At 41.6% G+C, this 22,142-nt stretch overlaps 1 protein-coding gene across 1 annotated transcript in view; it reads left to right on the forward strand.

Moving 5' to 3' along the window:
- Positions 1 to 17,746, forward strand: part of FRRS1L (ferric chelate reductase 1 like) — a 69,867-nt gene extending 52,121 nt beyond the window's left edge. The window contains exons 6-7 of the mRNA XM_029587096.1: positions 3,421 to 3,667; positions 15,627 to 17,746. Coding sequence (XP_029442956.1) covers positions 3,421 to 3,667; positions 15,627 to 15,799 — 420 coding nt within the window. The 3' untranslated portion in view covers positions 15,800 to 17,746. The remainder of the gene's footprint in view (positions 1 to 3,420; positions 3,668 to 15,626) is intronic.
- The last annotated feature ends 4,396 nt before the right edge of the window (positions 17,747 to 22,142 follow it).

The following is a 22,142-nucleotide window of genomic DNA, read 5'->3' on the forward strand; positions in this document are numbered from 1 at the left end:
TCACTAAATTAACCAAAACTTTATGACAAAACAATAAATCAAATATGTGCCCCTCCCCCCCTTTGTGTGTTGGAGAGTCCACCTATTATCTCTGCAGCTTTTGATACTATAGACTACTACATTTTGTTATATAGGATGCGTGAATGTGGAATTTCTGGCACTATCCTTGAGTGGTTCAGATCCACTGATAGAACCCACAGAGTATCTGTGGCAGTGCGTGCCAGAGAAAGCCTCAGAACACCTTAGAGGACCAGTCCCAGAGCTCTGGTCCTGTTCCACCTTAAGGCAAGGCATTTTGGGTGCAGGGTGGCTCCTCTGAGCAGGAATTTAGCTTGGGCTCAGAGGAGAACAAGAGAGGCCCTGGGAAGATGAGGAGAAGGCAGCTCCAAATAAATACTGCTTTGTTGATGCTGATTTGTGAAGTACTCCAAGGTAAGCAGATTATTATATTTTTTCTCTACGTTGCTAGTTTTTATCTCGGCTGCAATTCTGCGGGCCTGGCACAAAAGAATTCATGACTTCATTTGGAATCGTAGACCACCTAGGGTATTGCGATGGGTACTCTATCAACCAAAATCACGAGGGGGGCTAGAGGTACCTAATGTCCACTGGTATTTTGCAGCATCTCAATTAAGATCATTATTGGACGTTTTTAGACAGAATTCTTCCAAACAATGGGTAGTAATTGAGCAAAAGCTGATTGGAGTTATGCCCCTCACAGCTCTCCCATGGCAATCAAGAGACACCTGGAGACCGTTAAAGTGCTTCCCTAGTAAACTGTTACCTTAAGGGTATGGACACAGTGGAAATCCATAGTGGTGGGGACAGGGCAATATTTCTTCATATCACATCTCTTTCACGATGTCCTGTTCCCATCAGGCATATCAAACGGCATGTTTGAGACTTAGAAGAGTAGGGGAATTACCCGCTTTGAACACATTCTTTTCGAAGGCAGTATTATTTCTCAGAGTTCCCTCGCTGATAAATACAATTTAAGTGCCACAAATTTTCTGGCCTATGCACAAGTTCGTCATTTCGTGACATCTCAGTTACTTTTACCCCTCCATGGGCAAAATTGGGTATTTTTGAGCATTACTGCGATCACATAGATAAGTTGCAAGGTGTGATCTAAAAAATGTATTCCCTACTGAATAAAGAGTCTGAGACACCACATAAGCATATTTTGGCATGGAAGTCATACCTAGGGGAAACCATGAGTATAGATGATTGGGACCTCGCATTTATGTATGCATGAATATGCTCTGTATCTGCAGCTCTTCAAGATAATTGCTATAAACTATTATACACTTGGTATCTCACCCCAGTTAAGCTCCATGCCATATATCCTAGGATAGAGGATAAATATTGGAGACAATGCGGACAAGTTAGTTCCCTTTACCATATCTGGTGGACATTTACCCCTGTCTCCGATTTCTGGAGACAAGTTATGGCATAGCTCTCGCAGATACTGGGAGTTAGACCCAGCTGCTCGCCATGTTTTATTTAATATTCCCTACGAGGCTTTGGATAAATATCAGCATAGATTTTGCCTGCAGGTTTTTATTATGGCCCGGTGTGCTTTGGCAGCCTATTGGAAGCAAGTAAAAGTCCCTTCAATTTCTGATGTTCTCCTTAGGCTACATACACACCATTGAATGGCCTATATTACAGCAACCCTGCACAACTGGATGCCTTCTTTTATGAAAATATGGAAACCCTACATGGAATGGCGGGCATCTCAGTCCTAAGTCTAATCAGACTTTGTTGTTTTTGGACTATTTATTTACACTGTCAAGCTGCTGAAGAGTTGGGCTTCGCTTAATTGGACTGTATGCTATATTCACTTATTCACTTGTAATTTTTATTGCCATTGTTTTATACCTTGTGACGTGACTCTGTTTTCGTTTTATTTTGTTAGAGTTTTAATATGCTCTAATTAGTATCGTCAAGACCACATACTGAGCTGTATGAGCAGAGTTTCCTATTGTTCTGGTAACTAAATGCCCATAAGGGGATGTGGGGAAGGGGGGTTGGGAGGGGATATTGTTAGCTTTATTTTAAGTAATTAAAAAACACATCATTGAATGTAAGAAATGGTTTATTGTTACATGTCAAGAGGTATCATTAATACATCTTAAATAAAAATAAAAAAAAAAGAATATGTTTGTGGTCATTTGATTTAGCAGTTAAGATAAATTTATCAGACCAGGTACCCACCATAGCTAGGGTCACACAGCATTTGAATACAGTCTGTTATTTGAATAAACTCACCGCTGTTAGGCGGAAACAAATAGCCAAATTTGATCTTTGATGGCGATGTTGGTTCTTATGGAGGGGAGAGACACATACACAATAGGGCGCATAAGTATTCCTAGTGTATCTCGACACTAATACAGATAGGGCCCCCACGTGGTCAAAGGGTCGGACAGCAGACCAGATTTGTGGGAGGAGGGTGAGGAAGGGTGGGAAGCATTAAAACTCAGACAATTGCAACAGAGGTTTCATTTTTGATGGTTTATTATTCATGCTGCCAGCTTTTATGATATTACAGCTTTCAGGCCTTTTTGTAGAGTCATTATCGCTCTTTTTGCGAACATAGTTTACATCATTATATGTCTCGTATGCTTCCCATTGAGTACCAGTGATGACTGGGAGTCCTGAACAGTGATTTCTTGATCGGGGGGGGGGGCTGCAAGACAAGATAGAAAATTGATATAGCCTGTTCTAGCTTATTTTTCTAACTATATGTTGATAATCAACGTTTAATATGTAATGCTACAATTTTATTGTCTCCATGCTGCTCTGTACATGCCATAGTTGTAACCATTCTGATTGTTATTGTATTACATTTCTACTTTAAAAACATAAATAAAAAAAAAGATAAATTTATTTAAAAACAAAAGAAAAAATGTAAGCTTTATTTTTAGAAGGTTTTGAAAAGTAAAAGAAAATGAAATGGAAATCTGTAAATAGATGTTGACAGGGCAATTTTCAAAAGGTATTTCCACAGGAAAAGTGTTTTACCTGAGAAAAAGGGCTTTTGAAATTTTTTGCGCATTAAAGTGATTGCATGCTTTTACATGCAGCAAGAGATGTTCAAAAAATTACCTTATTAGAATCCTCTCTGGGTAGGGCACTAACTGCTTACAGATGCTCAGTTTGCACCAAGGCAACCTGGCTTGGCGAATGGCTGTTCATAGATTCTTTTTTGTTCATGTATTTATGAATCTAAAGAGGCACTCATACCTGTAATCGATAGACGTTAACATAAGCAGTAATTTATAGTCCTATACAGTACTGAAGAGTTTCATAGAAAACTTGATCAAAACAAATGTTTGGGTCAAATTTATGTTTTATTGTATCAAAGGTTTATCCTGAGCAGAAAGTTAACTTATTAAATATTCTTTTTTGCATGTACAGGGTGGGGATGATGTAATGGCCTGTGTTCATGATGACAACGGCAGAGTTCGAATACAACATTTTTACAATGTTGGACAGTGGGCTAAAGAGATCCAGAGAAATCCTGCAAGAGACGAAGAAGGTATCTTTGAAAACAACCGTGTCACTTGTCGATTCAAGCGTCCAGTATATGTTCCCAGAGATGAAACCATTGTGGACCTTCATTTGAGCTGGTACTATTTATTTGCTTGGGGTCCAGCGATACAAGGTGAGTTGCTTTTTTGGTGCTGTGCCTACATAATGTAGTTTACCTAAACAATTCTAAATTTATTATCACTAAACTCTGTCTTTATGGCTGTCCGATATACCTCTTACATAAGCTCTACAAAGTTTCTCAAACCTGTCCTGGAGGACTCTCAGCCAATCAGGTTTTCAGAATATCTGCAATGAATATGCCTGAGGAAGATTTGTATGTACTGCCTCCATTGCATGCATATTAATCTCATGCATATTTACGGACAATTTTTCAACCTCCCCCCTCCCACCTGTGCATAAAATCCCAGGGTTACGCGCACAAGAGACGGTCCGGGGGGGGGGGGGGGGGGGGGGGGGAGGGGCAGAGCTGGAGGCGGCCAGTACAGCAGCCATTTGCCACTGTGCCGGGGGATTGCCTGCCGGCGTAAGTTCTGAAATAAAGAAAAAAAAAGGTAGGCCGTGTTAAGTGGTCGGGGAGGAGAGGGGAAGAGGGAGGGAGGGTAGGAAAGTTCTCTCCCAGTCCACTCTTTAATTGGAGTGGACTGGGAGGGAACGGGGAAGCTGCGATGTGTCGCCACGCAAAACTTGCAAATTCTACCTCCCCTTGCACGTGCTGCCCCGGATTTTATAACATGCGCACGGATGTTATAAAATCGCACGTCCATGTGCATGCCAGGTACTGCGCTCACAAGGACGCGTGCACGTTTGTTTTTAAAATCTACCCCTTATTGTGGATATCCTGAAAAACTGACTGGCTGAGAGTCCTCCAGGACAAGTTTGGGAACCACTGCTCTACAATAATTACTTCCATAAATTTAAATTCCTTAGCTTCAAAGACCAGTTTTATAAAGAAGTTTCAATAATAGTAATGCAATACGAATCTATCTACTAGGTCAACAACTGGGACTGTAATATAAAATGAGTACTTTGTTTTTACATTAGCTTTAATAGCCAAGCTGCTAAAAAGCCTGAGCACCTTTCAGTCAATTATGGGTGACTACTTGGGCTGAAAATAACCACCTAACTTTAAACTAATTCATTTGTTGCTTCAGTGTTTACTGAGGATGAGGAGGTACTATGCCAGAAACAGTATTTAATAGTGATGATTTGGAAGAACAAACAAATCACAGTGAATGGACAAAATGCTAAACTAAAGAGTAGCAAATCACCTGGACCAGATGGTATACACGATAGGATTCTGCCAAAAAGTAGCTTAGCTGGCAAATGTGGGATAGCTGAGTAACTTTCTTAGGCTGGAGGCATAATACACACAGGACTCCAGCCTTTCTTCTTAAAGATTATAGTTTTATTTACACTTAGCATATATAGTACAATAGTACACTGCTTACCTTATAGCAGTACACTCACACCATTATCTTCTAGAGATGTGATTCGGCCGAACCTTTTGGTTCAGCTTCACTATCGGCCCGCCGTGGGAAATTTCATTTTCCCGTGGTTCGGGCCGAATTTATTTCGTCTGTCCCCGAAATGATGTGTGAAACCCGCCCCAACCCTTCATATTTAAAAAACAAAAACCCCCAAACCCACCCCAACCCTTCAAATTTAATTGTGACCCCCCAAGACTTGCCCGACCCCCCCCCCCAAGACTTACCAAAAGTTCCTGGTGGTCCAGTGGGGTCCCGGGAGTGATCTCCCCCTCTCGGGCCATCGGTTGCCACTAATCAAAATGGCGCCGATGGCCCTTTGCCCTTACCATGTGACAGGGCTATCGATGCCATTGGCTGGCCTCTGTCACATGGTAGGAGCAATGGACGGCCGGCGCCATCTTAAAAAATGGCACGGGCCATCCATTGCTCCTACCGTGTGACAGGGGCCGACCAATGGCACCGATAGCCCCGTCACACGGTAAGGGCAAAGGGCCATCGGCGCCATTTTGATTAGTGGCAACCGATGGCCCGAGAGGGGGAGATCACTCCCGGGACCCCGGTGGACCAACAGGAACTTTCGATAAGTCTTGGGGGGGGGGGGGGGGCAGGGTTTTTTTTGTACCCTTTCTCCCCTCCCCAAAAATGATAAGAAAACTGCACGAAATTTCGTGGGTTTTCTTATCGTTTCGTCGCCCCTCCCCTGAACCATGATGAAATAGGAAATCATCTCTATTTCCTATTTCATCGCAAACGAATGCACATCTCTATTACCTTCTACCAGAGAGGATTCAGGAGTTGGCGTCTTTTGGAGATACGAGGCCCCCCTGTTCCCAGCTGGACTCCACTTCTTATATTGTCTAGCAGGGTTTCGCTCACAGAGCTCTTTCCCTCTATGGGTTTTAAGGTGGATCAGGCCTCTAGCTAAGTCTTGCACAAGTTAAGGAGGGGTAACATAGAACCACTCCTTTACATTCACTCTCCCAGCTTAAACCCATTGAGCACTCACTCTGGATCCCAACCAGGGAAGGGACTCCACTCACCAATATATTTTTATTGACCTCCCGCTAGCTAGGCTGTGATTAGGGGCTTTAGGGTCATGCTCTCCCCTCTTATTAGGGTTACCACAACCTCCCACTGCACCCTTTGTCCAGTGTCCACCCCCAGTGCATTAAAAGAGTCCCTTTGTTGCTCCAGGTTCCATTCTTTTCCCGGCCAGACTCTCTGCACTTTATTTGGGTGTTCCTGTGGTGGCTTCAAATCTTTTTCCACTTTTTCCTTTGCGTGTGCATTCTACATCTATGGAGCCACTTTTTGGCCATTTTACAATGGTTGCAACTGGGTACTCATTAGTGCCTTCCTCTGGCCTCTCTGCAATGCTTCTCTCAGGCTCCACCATGCTGCCTTCCTCAGGTCAGTCTGTGCTGCTTCCAACAGGCCACTCTATACTGACTTCTTTAGGGCAGTCTGTGCTGCTTCCTTCAGGCCACTCTATACTGACTTCTTTAGGGCAGTCTGTGATGCTTCCTTCAGGCCACTCTATACTGACTTCTTTAGGGCAGTCTGTGATGCTTCCTTCAGGCCACTCTATACTGACTTCTTTAGGGCAGTCTGTGATGCTTCCTTCAGGCCAGGTTGTAAAGCTCCACCATGAGCTGTCCTGCACACCAGTCGCAGTCACTGAAAATTCATTCCCCAGGCTTTCCTTCTCGTCTTACACTTTGCTGTGCCTGCCCTTACAATTCAAGCTTTTCTTCCTCCACCTGTTCCAATGGTGTGTTCACTGATTCCATGCCAAGTTTTCCTGTCACACCATCCATAGGCTCCTCTCTGGCCTCAGCACTTTTGCTGCTGCACTTTTGGCCCTCTGGAGGGTAAAGCACCATTCATATGATTCAAATGACTGCTGTGCTTCCTATGTCTCCAGCTTTACTTTTGCTAGGCTGGCAGTTATATGCACCCAGCTAGCTTCCTGTTCTTACCAGGCAGTCTGACACTTCATGGCATTCTTGCAGCTGTCTCTGTCCTTCCAGGAGGATTTGAATCACAGCTTGCATTTCGTGCTAAGTCATGCTTTCCCACAGAGAAGGATGACTTTCTTGAGCACTAGTGCAAAGTGACTGGCTTGCTACTGAAGAGGCTACACACTGTTCAAACACACAGCAACTCTGGCAATTTCACTTTCTGCAGGGGCAATGCCCTGTCCAAACAGTCTGCATAAACATTTTCCTTTTTTTCTGAGGAAAAGGTAAAAGGGGAAAGCCCCACTGCTTGTCCTGCAAATAACTAATTTTATTTCCATCACTGAGCAAGTGGAGCTTCTCTCCTTACTTCCAAACAAACTTTTACAGCTAATATTCTTCTTCAGGTCCTATGATACAGCTCTCTCTAGTAAAGGAAAAAAAATGTTTATTTCTGTGCTCCTTCCCACCACAATCTTTTAAACTCTTCAGTGCTTTGTGTACTGCTAGCAGCACTGCTTCTTTGGCATGCACCGCATACCACCACACTTTCTTTCCCTTCCATGGAGACTGGGTTTCTCTCTGAGCGGTTGCGTAGAGCAGAAATCCTTGAACTGTCACCATATGCGAGATAGCCAAATAACTTTGTTAGGCTGGAGGCATAATCCACACAGGATTCCAGGCTTGTTGTTTAAAGATTATAGCATTATCTACACTTATCAGCATAAACAATACTAGGGCTGCTTACCTTACAGCAGTGTACTCACACCATTAGCTTCTATTAAAGAGGATTCAGGAGCTGGCTTCTCCTGGAGACGCAGGGGCCCCCATGTTCCCAGCTGGGCTCTGCCACTTATCCTGCCCTGCAGGGTCCCACCACCCCCAGAGCTTTCTCCCTCCATGGGTTTTAAGGTGAACCAGTCATCTACCCTGGTACCACACAGTTTAAGGAGGAGTAGTAGGGCCACTCCTATACAGCAAGATACAATGTACAGAGAAGGGCACCCAATTTGATTGTCCTTGGTCTGACCCAGTATGGTGGTTCTTATGTAATTTTAGGAGCCTAGCCCTGAAAATCTGCCTTCACCTAGCCAAGTCCTCTCCCACATGCCACATTGAATTGTAGAATGGAGCTGATAGAGGATTGATCCCATTACTCTGGTGAATAAATGAATACTAAGTGTGAAAAGGTGTCAGCACTACCTATGCTCAGTATTCAGATGAGTTGAGAGGAGGAAAGACTGTGTTCTTCACCTGTTTTCCAATAAATGTTTTTTAGTGGGGGTTAGGGACTTGAGGAGTGCTCTGCACTGCATCTTTTTAAAACTCCAGGGAGGGGGAAGAACATCACATATCAGCCAGGGGCTCTGCACCTTATTTTTCTTTTAGGACTCTCCTGGAGGTATGAGATTGAACATTTTTTTGTAAGCTCCAGCTGGGGGTGGGATGATTGGGAAAAGGCTCTTTTCCTATTATTTTCAACTCAGGTGGGAGGTTGGGGGCTGCTGAGCTGTCAGTTCCACATGATAATTTGAACTGTAGTGGCCAGGGCGGTGCTAGGTTTTTTGCTGCCCTGTGTGCACAATTACTGTGCTCCCCCCTCCCCCGATTCATTCAGTCTCTGTCCTGGCCCATCAAATAAAGCCCAGCTTGCTCCTGTGATCTATATTTTTAAAAACTGACATGCCCCCACCCTCTCACCTTAGTCACATATGCAGAACACAGACAGACCCTCATCAAATACAAAATGAAGAGATCACAAAGTACTAACAGAAACGTGCTGAGAAGAACTGAACTGGACCCCATAACCAGCCAACCTCTACCTGCAGAGCAACAATGGAAAAACAGGATCATCACCATTCTTAATAAATAATAAAATCAAGAAATATAAAACAATCATAATAGTAAAATCATATTCATAAAAAAATAAATATTTCAAACCAGTTAAGGTTTGAAGACTATCCAAAATGTCTCAAACACCAATAAAATATTTCAAAACATATGATGAAGAAAAAATTCCAATAATTAAAAATATTCTGTTCCCCCCCCAAATGAAATATTTCAAAAGAGCAGAAACATCAAATTACACCCAATAATTACAACTAATAAGGATTTTAAAATCTCCCGCTCTCCATTTCTGGGCTCTTTTGATTTCCAGTCACCCTGAGATCATTGTGGATCACACATGCACAATAACACATTCATTTTCTCACATACTCTCTCTCACATACACAGGCTCCTTCTCCCTCACAGATACATTATGTATGTATGTGTGTGTGCCTGTGAGAGCCTGTGTGAGACACATAGGCTCTTACAGGCACACAATCATTCACCAACACACACACAAGCACATAGGCTCTCACAGACACATTCACAGGCACATAGGCTTTCATACAGACACACACACATGCATACAGGGCCTCCTGATGTCATCATGGGTTGTGGAATGAGCTCCACCTCAGCCCCGCAGACCTGTTGTCATCCGGCAATGGTGAAATGAGTTCCACCATGTCACCGCGTGCTTCCTGTTGTCTTCGGGCAGTGGTGGGATGAGCGCCACCATGGCCCACCAGCCTTCCTGCTTGGGGGAGGAGCAGAAGTTGTGTGTGGGTGTATGCGCATGCAAATAAAAACATAGGTCTCTCCTTCTTCAGCCGCCAGGGGGTTAAGCTCCTCTGGTGGCCCTGTGGCTTCTCCTGTTGCTTCCAGCCCACAACCCTCCCAGGTGTGCCACCCCATGCAAATGCACAGTATGCACACCCGGTTGCACTGGGCTGAGGGTGACTGCAATCTGTCAGTCTGCCTTAAACTTTGTTTTAGAGCAGGAGGGAAAGAAGAATCTGGCAAACAGATTTAGTGATGCTTTGGCAGTATCTATATTTGGCTGCACAAGTTAGGTGTCTAGCAATGAAAATCAGCCCTAGGTGACTAAGTTCCTTCCCCAGACCTGGTCTCTCCCCAGCCTCCATCCACTGTTAAACCATCTAAGTTTAGGAACTCAAAATTGGAAATTTTTCAATAGTCCTGATCTAGGCATCTCGATCTTTTGAATATCGGGCTCTATGACGCACATTCAGAGCAATCCTAAAGTTATATGGCTGCATATTGCTGGATAACTTAAGACTTAACTGTTTATATTCAAAATAATATAGTTGGGTAAGTGGCACAGAATTAAAAAAAATAAGTGCAAGCCTGTGGCCCAGTTTCCCTCCCACATCCTGCAATCTTCCAGCAAACGCCCAGCAACCTCCAGCACCCTTCCATACAGCATACATCCAGCACTCATCTATAACAACATTCATCCAGAACTCTTACCTACCAGCAATCATTCAGCGGTCCCCGCCGGTGAAGATGAGCGCACGGGCGCTCGTCAGCAAAGGCGCATGAACGGGTGTGCGTGACGTCACGGCGTACGTTCATACGCTTTCGCTGACTTGGGTGCCCGTCAATTTGGGTGCTCAAGCCAGCGAAAGCGTATGAACATACGCCGTGACATTTGAAATGACAGGTACCAGCGCACTCAGGATACTGTATAGGTGCTGGATAGCACCTATAAAGTAAAATGGATTGCGTTTCATGGACGCACGTTGGACGCGGCTTGCATTTGCATGCCATTTAAATGCAGTATCGAGCGGTAGGTGATCCGAACTGTGCATGCGGCAAACGCGGGTGCGCCAGGCACTAACGCACCTCTTTCTACCGCCCCTTACTGTATCGGCCCGTTAGTGAGAGCTAGGGAGTCGCCCATGAGCACAGAGACCCTCTCCTCCACCACCTCCAGTCTCAGTCTGAATTCTGAAATAGTATTAGCCTGCTGAACAGAGCAGCCACTATTGCCGCTATTAATTCTGCAATTGCCTCATTGTTGCTCAGAATGCTAACCTGTTTCTCTACCTCGGTGGCCATTTTTTCATCAGCCAGTGCATGCAATTTTCTTTTTCCTTTTTCCCAGCCTTCAGGGGCATAATCTGTGACGATTTATGCATATATTTGTCTATTGACACAACCTGATCGTATCCAGTGAAAATATGCAATTTGTAGAGTTCAGATGCCACAGATTTGACGTGATTTTCGGGGGATGGCACCCAGAGCTAGAATGAATAAGTCTATCCCAATCTACCACATCACGTGACCTTTCTACCTTCCTATTTAGTTCTTGTGTACATAGGTAAATTACCAGAAAAATTGGAATGTTGTTTATGGGTGCTAATAATTTGTATTCTAAATGCTATTTGGTGGCATACGGAAGATTGAACATAACAAAATACAAAGACAGTATAAAGAGTATATTTCCTGTCTTTAGATTAGAGTTACTATAGGAATCTTATTATTCTGTCATTAGTATCTCTGTAATCTAGAACTCAACTTTCCATTGTTCTTGGAATCATAAAAACATAATAATTGCCATACTGGGTCAGACCAAGGGTCCATCAAACCCAGTATCTTGTTTCCAACAGTGGCCAATCCAAGTCACAAGTACCCAAACAATAAATACATCTCAAGCTACTATTGCTTAATAATTAACAACAGTTTATGGATTTTTCCTCTAGGAACTTATCCAAACCTTTTTTAAACCCAGCTATACTAACTACTGTAACCACATCCTCTGGCAATGAATTCCAGAGCTGAACTATGTGCTGGGTGAAAAAGAATTATTTTCGATTTGTTTTAAAATGAGCTACTTGCTAACTTCATGGAGTGCCCCCTAGTCCTTCAGTTATCTGACAGTGTAAATAACCTATTTACATTAACTTGTTCAAGTCCTTTCAAGATTTTGTAGACCTCTATAATATCCCCCCTCAGTCATCTCTTCTCCAAACTGAACAGCCCTAACTTCCTTAGCCTTACCTCCAGGGCAGTTATTTTGGTCAACCTTCTCTGCGCTTTCTCCAGTGCAACTATATCTTTTTTATAGATGCAGTGACCAGAACTGCACAAAGTATTCAAGATGCGGTCTCACCATGGAGCGATACAGAGGCTTTATTACATTCATCATTTTATTTGCCATTCTCTTCCTAATAATTACTAACATTGTTTGCTTTTTTGATCACCACAGCACACTGAGCCAACAATTTCAATGTATCATCAACTATGACACCTAGATCTCTTTCCTGGGTGGCAGCTCCTAAGATAGAATCTAACATCATGTAACTACAGCAAGGGTTATTTTTCCCTATATGCATCACCTTGCACTTTTCCACATTAAATTTCATCTGCCATTTGGAAGCCAAATCATCCAGTCTCACAAGGTCCTCCTGCAATTTATCACAATCTGCTTGAGATGTAACTACTCTGAACAATTTTGTGTCATCTGTAAATTTGATCACCTCACAACCAGGTCATTTATAAATATATTAAAAAGCACTGGTCCAAGTACAGATCCCTGAGGCACTCCATTGTTTACCTTTTTCCACTGTGAAAACAGACCATTTAATCCTACTCTGTTTCCTGTCTTTTAACCAGTTTGCAATCCACAAAAGGACCGCCTCCTATCCCATGACTTTTTAGTTTTCTTAGAAGCCTCTCATGCGGGACTTTCTCGAACACCTTCTTAAAATCCAAATACAGCACATTTAGGGGTAGATTTTAAGACCTGCGCACGGGCGTACATATGCGTGCGTTATCCAGCACCCAATTTTATAACATGCGTGCGTAGGCACTAGCAAGTTATAAAATCTGGAGTCGGCGCACACAAGGGGGTGCACAATTGTGCACCTTGTGTGCGCTGAGCCTGCACTGAGCCGCACTGCCTTCCCCCGTTCCCCTCCCCCACCCTTTCTTTTTTTGTTTTGTTTCAAAACTTACTTCAGCCCTGGGGCTGAAGTAAGTTGTGCGATCCCCGGCACAGTGGCAAATGGCCGCTGTGTCAGAGGCCTCTGGCCCCACCCCTTTAGTAAAGCCCCGGGACTTGGATGCATCCCGGGAATTTACGCTCGTCGCCGGGCCTTTATAAAATAGGCCCGGAGCGCGTAAGGCGCTTTATGCACGTAGAGCTTTTAAAATCCGGCCCTTACTGTTTCACCTTTGTCCACGTTTATTCACCCCTTCAAAATGTGTAGGAGATTTGTAAGGCAAGACTTCCCTTTGGTAAATTCATGCTGACTGTGCCCTATTACACCATGTCTATCTAAATGTTTTGTGATGTTATTCTTTATAACAGTTTCCACTATTTTCCCCAGCACTGGTCAGGTTCACCAGTCTATAGTTTCCCGGATCACCCTTGGAGCCATTTTTAAATATTGGGGTTACATTGGCCACCCTCCAGTCTTCAGGTACAATGGATGATTTTAATGATAGGTTACAAATTTTAACTAATAGATCTGAAATTTCATTTTTTAGTTCCTTCAGAACCTTGGGATGCATACCATCCAGTCCCGGTGATTTGCTACTCTTTAGTTTGTCAATCTGGCCTACCATATCTTCCAGGTTCACTGTGATTTGGTTTGGTTCATCTGAATCATCACCCTTGAAAACAGTCTCTGGAATAAGTATCTCCCCAACATCATTAAACACCAAAGCAAAAAGATTGTTTAATCTTTCCACGATGGCCTTATCTTTTTTAAGTGCCCCTTTAACACCTCGATAATCTAACGGTCCAACCGAATCCCTTGCAAGCTTTCTCCTTCAGATATATTTTAAAAAGTTTTTATTGTTAGTTTTTGCCTCTACGGCCAACTTCTTTTCAAATTCTCTCTTACATTTAACATGCCAATGCTTAATCCTATTTTCTTCTGATGGATCTTTCTTCCAATTTTTGAATTAAGATCTTTTGGCTAAAATAGCCTCTTTCACCTCACTTTTTAGCCATGCTGGCAATTGCTTGACCTTCCTTCTACCTTTCTTAATGCGAGGAATATATCTGGACTGTGGTTCTAGGATGGTATATTTTTAACAATGTCCACGCCTGTTGCACACTTTTTACCTTTGTAGCTGCTGCACCTTTCAATTTTTTATTTATTTTTTTTGTTTTAACTATTTTTCTCATTTTATCAAAGTTTCCCTTTTGAAAGTTTAGCACGAGAGCCGTGGATTTGCTTACTGTCCCCCTTCCTGTCATTAATTCAAATTTGATCATATTATGATCACTATTGCCAAGCAGCCCCACCATTACCTCTCTCACCAAATCCTGTCCTCCACTAAGAATTGGATCTAAAATTTCTCCCTCTCTTGTCAGTTTTAGACCCAATTGCTCCATAAAACTGTCATTTATTCCATCCAGGAACTTTATCTCTCTAGCATGTCCTGAAGACTCTCTTACCCAGTTAATATTGGGGTAATTGAAATCTCCCATTATTACTGCACTATCAATTTGGTTAGCTTCCCTAATTTCTCTTAGCATTTCAGTCTGTTTCACTATCTTGGCCAGGTGGACGGTAGTATACTCCTATCACTATACTCTTCCCCAACACGCAAGGGATTTCTACCCATAATGATTCGATTGTGCATTTAGTCTCATATAGGGTCTTTATCCTGTTGGACTCTATGCCATCCCAGAGAAAGCATCACCCCACCACAAAGATGCTCCTCTGTCATTGCTATATAATTTGTACCCTGGTATAGCACTATCCTATTGGTTATCCTCTTTCCACCATGTCTTCAATTATATTTTCTTGAACTTTCTTACATCATTAACTTCCAACCAATCATCAAAATACCTTTCCCCATATCCAGTTAATAGACTTGGTTTGCTCTGCTGATTGCTTTCTCACTACTCTAGAACACATCACTGCTGCTTAACACATGCTACCGTACAGTACTGTATAATTAGGGATCTTCATTTTTAGTTTTTGTTTTATTTTTTCATGGGAATTTCAATGTTATAACAAAAAAATCAGAGGAAAAATGACTTTTCCACTGATTTTTCTCCTGTGTATTATAAGAAAGTCAGTTTTCAACTGATTTGTTTGTTATAAAATTGAAATTCTCAGGAAAAATAAATTAAAAACTGAATACTAAGGACCCTATGTATATTTTTTATTTTGTTCATGTTTCACAAACTACTTTCTAACTGGATTCTCACATTGCCTAGTTTCATAGGTTTCTTTATTTTTTTGCAAGCTGCTAAGGTCATTCTACTGCTAATAAATGTTTAGTTACATACAAATGCTACTCCCCTTGCCTAAGCAAGAATTCTATCTGGGTCTACTAAACCTAATTTTAATCCAGCAGGATTAGTACATATACAAAGACCATGGAATAGTAGCTTGATATGACTATGCTCTGTAAAACTTGGTTAGTCAACAGATACTGCTAGACACATGGAGAGTAAGTGTGGCATTTTACAACAGCTTGCATAAAGGCATTCTGATGGGGAAAGGATAATTTAACATGACTACCTGCAATGGGCTCCATTTTCAGATGAAATCCATTTCAGAGTCAGAATAGCAGGACAAGATTTGAAAACTGAATCCAAAGATTAATCTTAAAAGATTGCTTGACCAGATCTCTTATATTTCAAGATGTACTTTCATAAGTGTTGCAAATATAAGTTGAGAGATTGTGGTTTATATTTTAAGTATATTGTAAGCAGGCAACTCAAATTAGAGAGAGATACTGCACTTGGTTGGATATTCTATATGCTGTGATACTCACACAGGGCTTTTTTTCTACCTCTTGTCTGCTAAAGGTTCTATAACTCGACATGATATTGACTCTCCACCAGTATCAGAGCATGTAGTCAGCATTTACAAGTATGAAGACATTTTTATGCCATCAGTGGCCTACCAGACCTTTTCATCACCTTTCTGCTTGCTACTTATTGTTGCATTGACTTTCTACTTATTGATGGGAACCCCTTAACCACAGCTTATGCTACATGCAGAAGATTGCCAACAGGAAATTCTGAACAAGGATGCTTCTTTTTTGTTTTTCATTGGAATTTATGTTCAGCTGTCCATTTTCCACATTGTGTTGTGTTGATGCACAAACTCCTGCTAAGGTGTGCCAAATAATTATTGCAGCCTGTTTGGTGATAAAGTGATAAATCGCTGACAGGAACAACTGATCACTCCTGATACTTGTGTTTGATTCATGAACATAAGTCCATTATTTTCAATATTATAGCAATCAAGATAACTGTGATAACAGTGTAATCCCACCTCTCTCAGGGTACTTCCAGTAGAAGGCAAGAGGCCACCTTCAGCTGCTGCAGAGTAGCAGAAATACTAACTGCAACTCCGGATCAGAATTCTCCACTGGGGGACAGCTAAAGCTGCAAGAACTATGGGACTTACCACACAGACTTTTAGTAATTACATCCACATAATAGGTGAAGTTCCAAACACAATTATACTTTAGTGAAGTTCAAAAAGTAGGTAAAACAGTACAAAGGTTCAAACAAAAATATAGGAAACAGTTTTTTCAGCAACCAATAGTCAGATAGTCCCAGGTAGTCAGTAGAGAAAAAGAAGAAAAAATTATATTTCTCATGCTGCTTGAGTAAAATAAGTGGGAATTGAATTTCTGATAGTCCTCCAGGCTCCTTTCCTCCCTAGAACCTGGCCTGAGCATAGAACTCCTTTTTCTCCCCAATAGTAGACAGTATTTCTTTACCTAATTTGTTGCAATGAGCCTCCTTTCTCCATGGACTAGGGAAAGTCATCCTCCAAAAAGCAGCTGAGTCCCTCAAATCAAAGCACTCACTCCAACCCTGAAACATCTCAAACAAGGAGAATCCACACAAGTCCTCCTAAAAGGACTGGAAGGAAATTTCTCTTCCCCTCTCCAGGAAACTGGATTGCACAGCACCTCACTGTCTCTCACTTGCTCCTTTTGGCCAGCAATCTCCCTCCCCCCCCATTTCAGTGACTTCTAGAGTTACTCTGTAAGGCAGGGCTTCTCACTCTTTTTATTTTTGCAGGGCACACTTCCAAATTTGCTTGATCCTCAGAGCTTACATACCATAGGGGGCAGTGGCAGTCTGGGGCCCTTCCTCTCTAGTGGATGCACTGGCAGCCCAGGGCTCTTCCTCTTCAGGAGTGCTTCCTCAATTCTGGGGCCACCTTTCTCTGGCAGCAGCTCCAGCTACTCTTCCCTGCACATGACTGCCACCCTATGCAGCAGACACCTCTGTGTCTGCATCTAATGAACAGGAGCATCATCTGTGGCAGCCTGTACTGGCTCTATTAGGAAGTGAGAGGGTCAGCTGGGGATGAAGCTGACCATTGCACACTGGTTGAGAAACTCTGTAGTACTTATGGACCAGCACAGTCTTTCACAAATAACTCTGCAGCCCTGGAATCTCCCCCATTGCTGGAAGTTACCTAACTTTATTCTATGGTGAAGGCTTAATCCACCTTAGAATATTCTTCCAGATAAAATAAAAAAGTAGTGGGTTGAGTATAGTTTTATATTAAATCCATGCTAAAAGTATATAAATTGGGAGCTGTTGACCCTTTCTGAAGCAGTTCAGATTGTTGGAAGTGTTTTCCTGAGGAGGGAGCACCAGAAATTTCCCATATCATACAGAGGCAGCCTGGCACTCTTCTGTACTACTTATTCCATGTAACAGTAAAACTAAGGCTTGATTTCATATGGAAAAGCTACAGGTATGTAAATGTAGGATAATTAGCAAGGCATACTAGCTGGTGTGTGGTAAGGGGTTTTAAAGAGGGTGAAAATGTGGGATGGAAATTGTTTTTGCCTACACAGCAACTCAGAGTCAAAATTCAGTATTTTAACTATCCAAGAAGTAGCTGTATATTTCTATTGTTTACATTAAAAAGTATTTGTGATCTGCCTTTGAGATGTTCTGTTATTTTAGAAATATTTAGTTGTATTTATAAAAATTTCAAAAAAATGTGCACAAAGGAAATTAAAATATACACAAAATAAATACAATATTCATGTCTACTTTACTATATACTGCCTATCATTAGAAGGCTCAATGTGTGTACCTTCCAACATAAAAACTAAGATAAAGGTAAACAAAAAGCAGCAATATAAAATCATAAATTAAAATAAAATATAGTTAAAAATATATACAATTAGAATAGGCTTAAGTAAAATCAAATTCTGGTAACCAGCTCCCAGACCTAACTAGTAAATACAGTCCCCCAATCACAGAGTTCATCTCACTAATACAATATATAGGACCTGATGATGAAACCTAAGAGTTGATCAAAAAGAGCTGTGAATAACTATGCTTTGCACAATTTATAAAACATGGATACATCCTTTTACACATTTAAATTCTTATTTAAGGGAGTTCCACAATGTTGGGTCTATGCAGGAAAGGCTTTCCTATCTGTATCCACTACTGGGTTTTTTGTGGCAACTGAAGAGAGAATGAGCAGAGTATAATACATTAGACAAGATGCCAGGTACTCTAAGTGTCGTTATTTATATTTAAGGTCTTGAATGAAACTAGGAAAACTTAAAATTGTATCCTAGAGGCCAGCTGAAAACCAGTCAGGAGGACTTTCACTTCAGGCATAATAGGGCACTGCAACATGATAGTAAGCCCGACAGCTGTATCAGCTTAAGTCTTTTCAGTGACTGTCATGCTTTGCAGAAGGCAAGGCAAGCCTATAATCAAAGTGTAGTAAGACTAATGTAGCAATTCTGCTTTTCTTCAGAAATGGGTAAAGGTTTTGGATGTTCCACAAATAGCATTTACATAGTATAGTATCCTGTTTTTTAAGCTATTAGACTGTAGAACAAGAACATTTTCTGAAATCCTTATTTATAGCTGTACACTTGTGCACTATTGAGTTCTTTAGATCTGTGTTATGCCATTTTCACGGTGCTGAATATTTGGCATATGTCTTTTGGAGTATGACATTTGGAGTATGTCTTTCTTCTGTTAGATTTCTCTACCTACAGTACCTGAATGTAATCTACTTTGAAGTGCCTGAAAGATGGAATATAAATCAAATCAATTAAATTATCATCTACTCCATGAACCATGTAGATAAAGAAGGTAATTTTCAAGGGACTTCTCTGGATAAAATTGTTCTTTATCTGCAGAAATGACCATGTAGAAAATTGTGCAAATGATAAGCATGCAAAAGTACATGCATATACACTGTATATATGTACTTTTATGCACACTGAGGAGAGACATTCTAGGGGGTGGAGTTTGGGCAGAGTTGAGACTAGCATGTATATGATTTTTAAAAAGTACATGCATAAATTCTCTCAGCAAAAACCTCTGTGCACCATATAGCAAGTATAATTGTGTAGGCATAGTTTTGCTGGGATATTCTCAAAGTGAACTTACATGTGCAGATTCAGTTTTGAAAATAGCATGTGCATTATTGTCCTTCCCACACCTAAATATGCCCAAAAAGCACAACCTTTTTTTTAATGTGGTTAAATGTATGCACATTGTAAACCCCACATATACTTTTAGCTAGATTGAGGGAGGGCAAATTTCAGACAAGCAAGTTTACCCAGGCACATGGGTATGTACTTGCATAAATGGGTTTGGAATTTGCAGTGGTAGGTTGTAATTTTGTGTGCTTTCAAATTTATGTCGCCTTTTATAAATTATACCAATGTGCCTGGATAAATTGGTCTTTTTTGGCACCCACACTTAAGAGCAGGTGCAAAGTACCACAAGCATTTTTAACACGCATGCCTTATGCAGATTTTCAAAGAGAAAATACTCATTATTTCCATTTGAAACTTCCGGGTAAAACACCTGTTTAAAACTGGCCCATGTAGTTTGTAACTATACAGACGCTTTGAAAATTACTGTCAAGAAGTTAACTTTCAGTAGGCTCCCTAATAGGCACTTACCTGATTAATACTAGTGGCCTAAAAGCTCTCTCAAATTTGTAAATAACTGCAGCAAGACATGCTGTTCTGAAAATCCAAATACGTCTGCCCAGAAATGCATGTGCATTGTGGGCCAAAACCACTTTGATGTTTTTTTGATAGGCAAGACATCAAGTTTGTAAATGGAAATAAATAGAAATGTGCTTTAGGCTCCAGATTTATTTCACACATACTTTTGCACGATCCATTCCAGTTCATATGCATGCATAGACTACATGCTCATCACACCATTCTCAGATCACAATCCAAGCTTTGCTAGATGAACCTACTTCTCCTGGTACGTTTGTTCCTGCTGGAGGACAGCCACCTATTTCCAACATCCAGGTGGCAGACACATTTGACAGACCTATCTGCCTCCTTTCACGCCCTCCTCCAACAATATAACCATCAGGCAAATTACCCACAGAAGCTTGAAGATCTAAAGTAGTGCTGGGTGTTCCAGCTTCATGACCAGGAGTGGCTGGCCTACCTTCAACTGGCTATTTCTGGTGAGTACATATGGTCCTCCTTTTATCCTGACAAGCTTTGTTATTATTACTCTCACTGCAAGTTAGAAATTATGTGACCTTTGAGTATCCGTCTCTCTCTCTCCCATACATATAAACACACCATACTAACCAGACTGATGTATGTATCCCTGTTAGGGCAAAAGGAGCTCTGGCTGACTGAACTGGAGTCTGTTCCAGTTGAGGGCTGGAGCTCTGCTTCTGAGCCACTGTGTAACTCTCCTGATCAGAGGCTGAGCAACCCAGAGAGGGCTTTGCCTGTAGCCTCATGCAAGGACTTGCAGGTCTGACTCTGAGGATCTGGGTTCAAAAAGGATTGCTAGGATCAATTGTTTCCAGCAGTTTGAGGGCTGTGAGCCATGCTGTGGATGCCATATGGAGAGTAACTATAAACCTGCAGAGCCTATTGGAGTATTTTTTATAGTATCAGTGAAATAACCCTATTGAAGTGTTTGTAGTATATGTGAAAGCTAACTGGAATATTCTGATGTGGGACCGGATTGTTTATGAAACCTATAAATTTATCTGACCTGCTCTGTCGGAGTGCTGTGCTGAGAAGTTTTTGTGCCCCATACTTTAAGAGAGCCTATGTGTTCTGTTCAATTAGCAAGGTGAAAAAACTTGCTACATGTGAATAAACTCTACACTGAATCTAAATGAATGTTTTCAAGTATCCTTTGGCTAGCAACCTAATTTTCCCCAAGACAAGGTCTATTATCCCCTCCTAAAACCTTTTAAAAAATACCAGAGGGAGGAGTACTTAAAATCTCTAGTGAAGAGATGGTTGGGATATAAAAATGTATTACATTCCATCAGGCATGCAGAACAAGAATGATGTGGACGGGCCACTTGATACCATCCTGACAATTGATAGTCTGGACTTTCAGCATTTAACCATTTGGTTAAATTAGTTAATCTTTCCCTAGCTGAGGGTATAGTTCCTGAGTGTTAAAAAAATCAGTAATTCAGCTGGTTCTTAAAAAGAAGTCACTGCCCCCATCCTGGCTGAAAGTTATAGGCCAATTTCAAATCTCTTAACATTAGGGAAGCTTCTTGAAAAGTTGAATGACTTTCTTTATGATCAGAAAGCCTGCATTACAATTTAAGCTCTAGATAGCAGTGAGTAAAAATTGGTCATTGTGGTCTCTCAATTTCAACTTTGTTGCTGCTCTTTTTAACCTGTTCTGTGCTCTTTTAGAGTCTCTCAATATAGTTTTTAGATATTATGCTTACAACATTCAGTTGTATTTTCCAGTACAGGATGAAGTTTCTGCCACTCTTGCCCTAATTAAGAACTGTTTATCCTATTGTTATGAACTGAATGACCATGAATGCCTTGATTTAAATGTCTCCAAAACTCTCTGGTTTTCCTAACCACAAATCTGATCTGATCTTGTAGAATTTACTTTTAATGGCAAGAACGTTAGGTTTTCAGAAACTGTTCGTACTTTGGGTTTAATTCAAATTTAACTTTCTCACACATTTACGTAACGTTCTTAACTACTGGATATTACAAACTTATGGGCCGATACAGTAAAAACGCGGGAGGGCAAGCGAATGACCGCTCTCCTGCGCGCACAGGCCACTCTCCTGTGCGCTAGGGACACTAGCGCGTCCCTAGCGCCTCTTTTTTGACGGAAGCGGCAGCTGACAGCAGGTTTGACATCTGACGCTCAATTTTGCCGGCGTCGGTTCTCAAGCCCGCTGACAGCCACGGGCTCGGAAACCGGATGCCGGCAAAATTGAGCATCCGGTTTTCGACCCGACAGCCGCCGGCCCATTTAAAATTTTTTTATTTTAATTGTTTACTTTTTTAAACTTCTGGGACCTCCGACTTAATATCTCCATGATATTAA

This window comes from Rhinatrema bivittatum, chromosome 2 (assembly GCF_901001135.1).
Source record: "Rhinatrema bivittatum chromosome 2, aRhiBiv1.1, whole genome shotgun sequence".
Lineage (NCBI taxonomy): Eukaryota > Metazoa > Chordata > Amphibia > Gymnophiona > Rhinatrematidae > Rhinatrema > Rhinatrema bivittatum.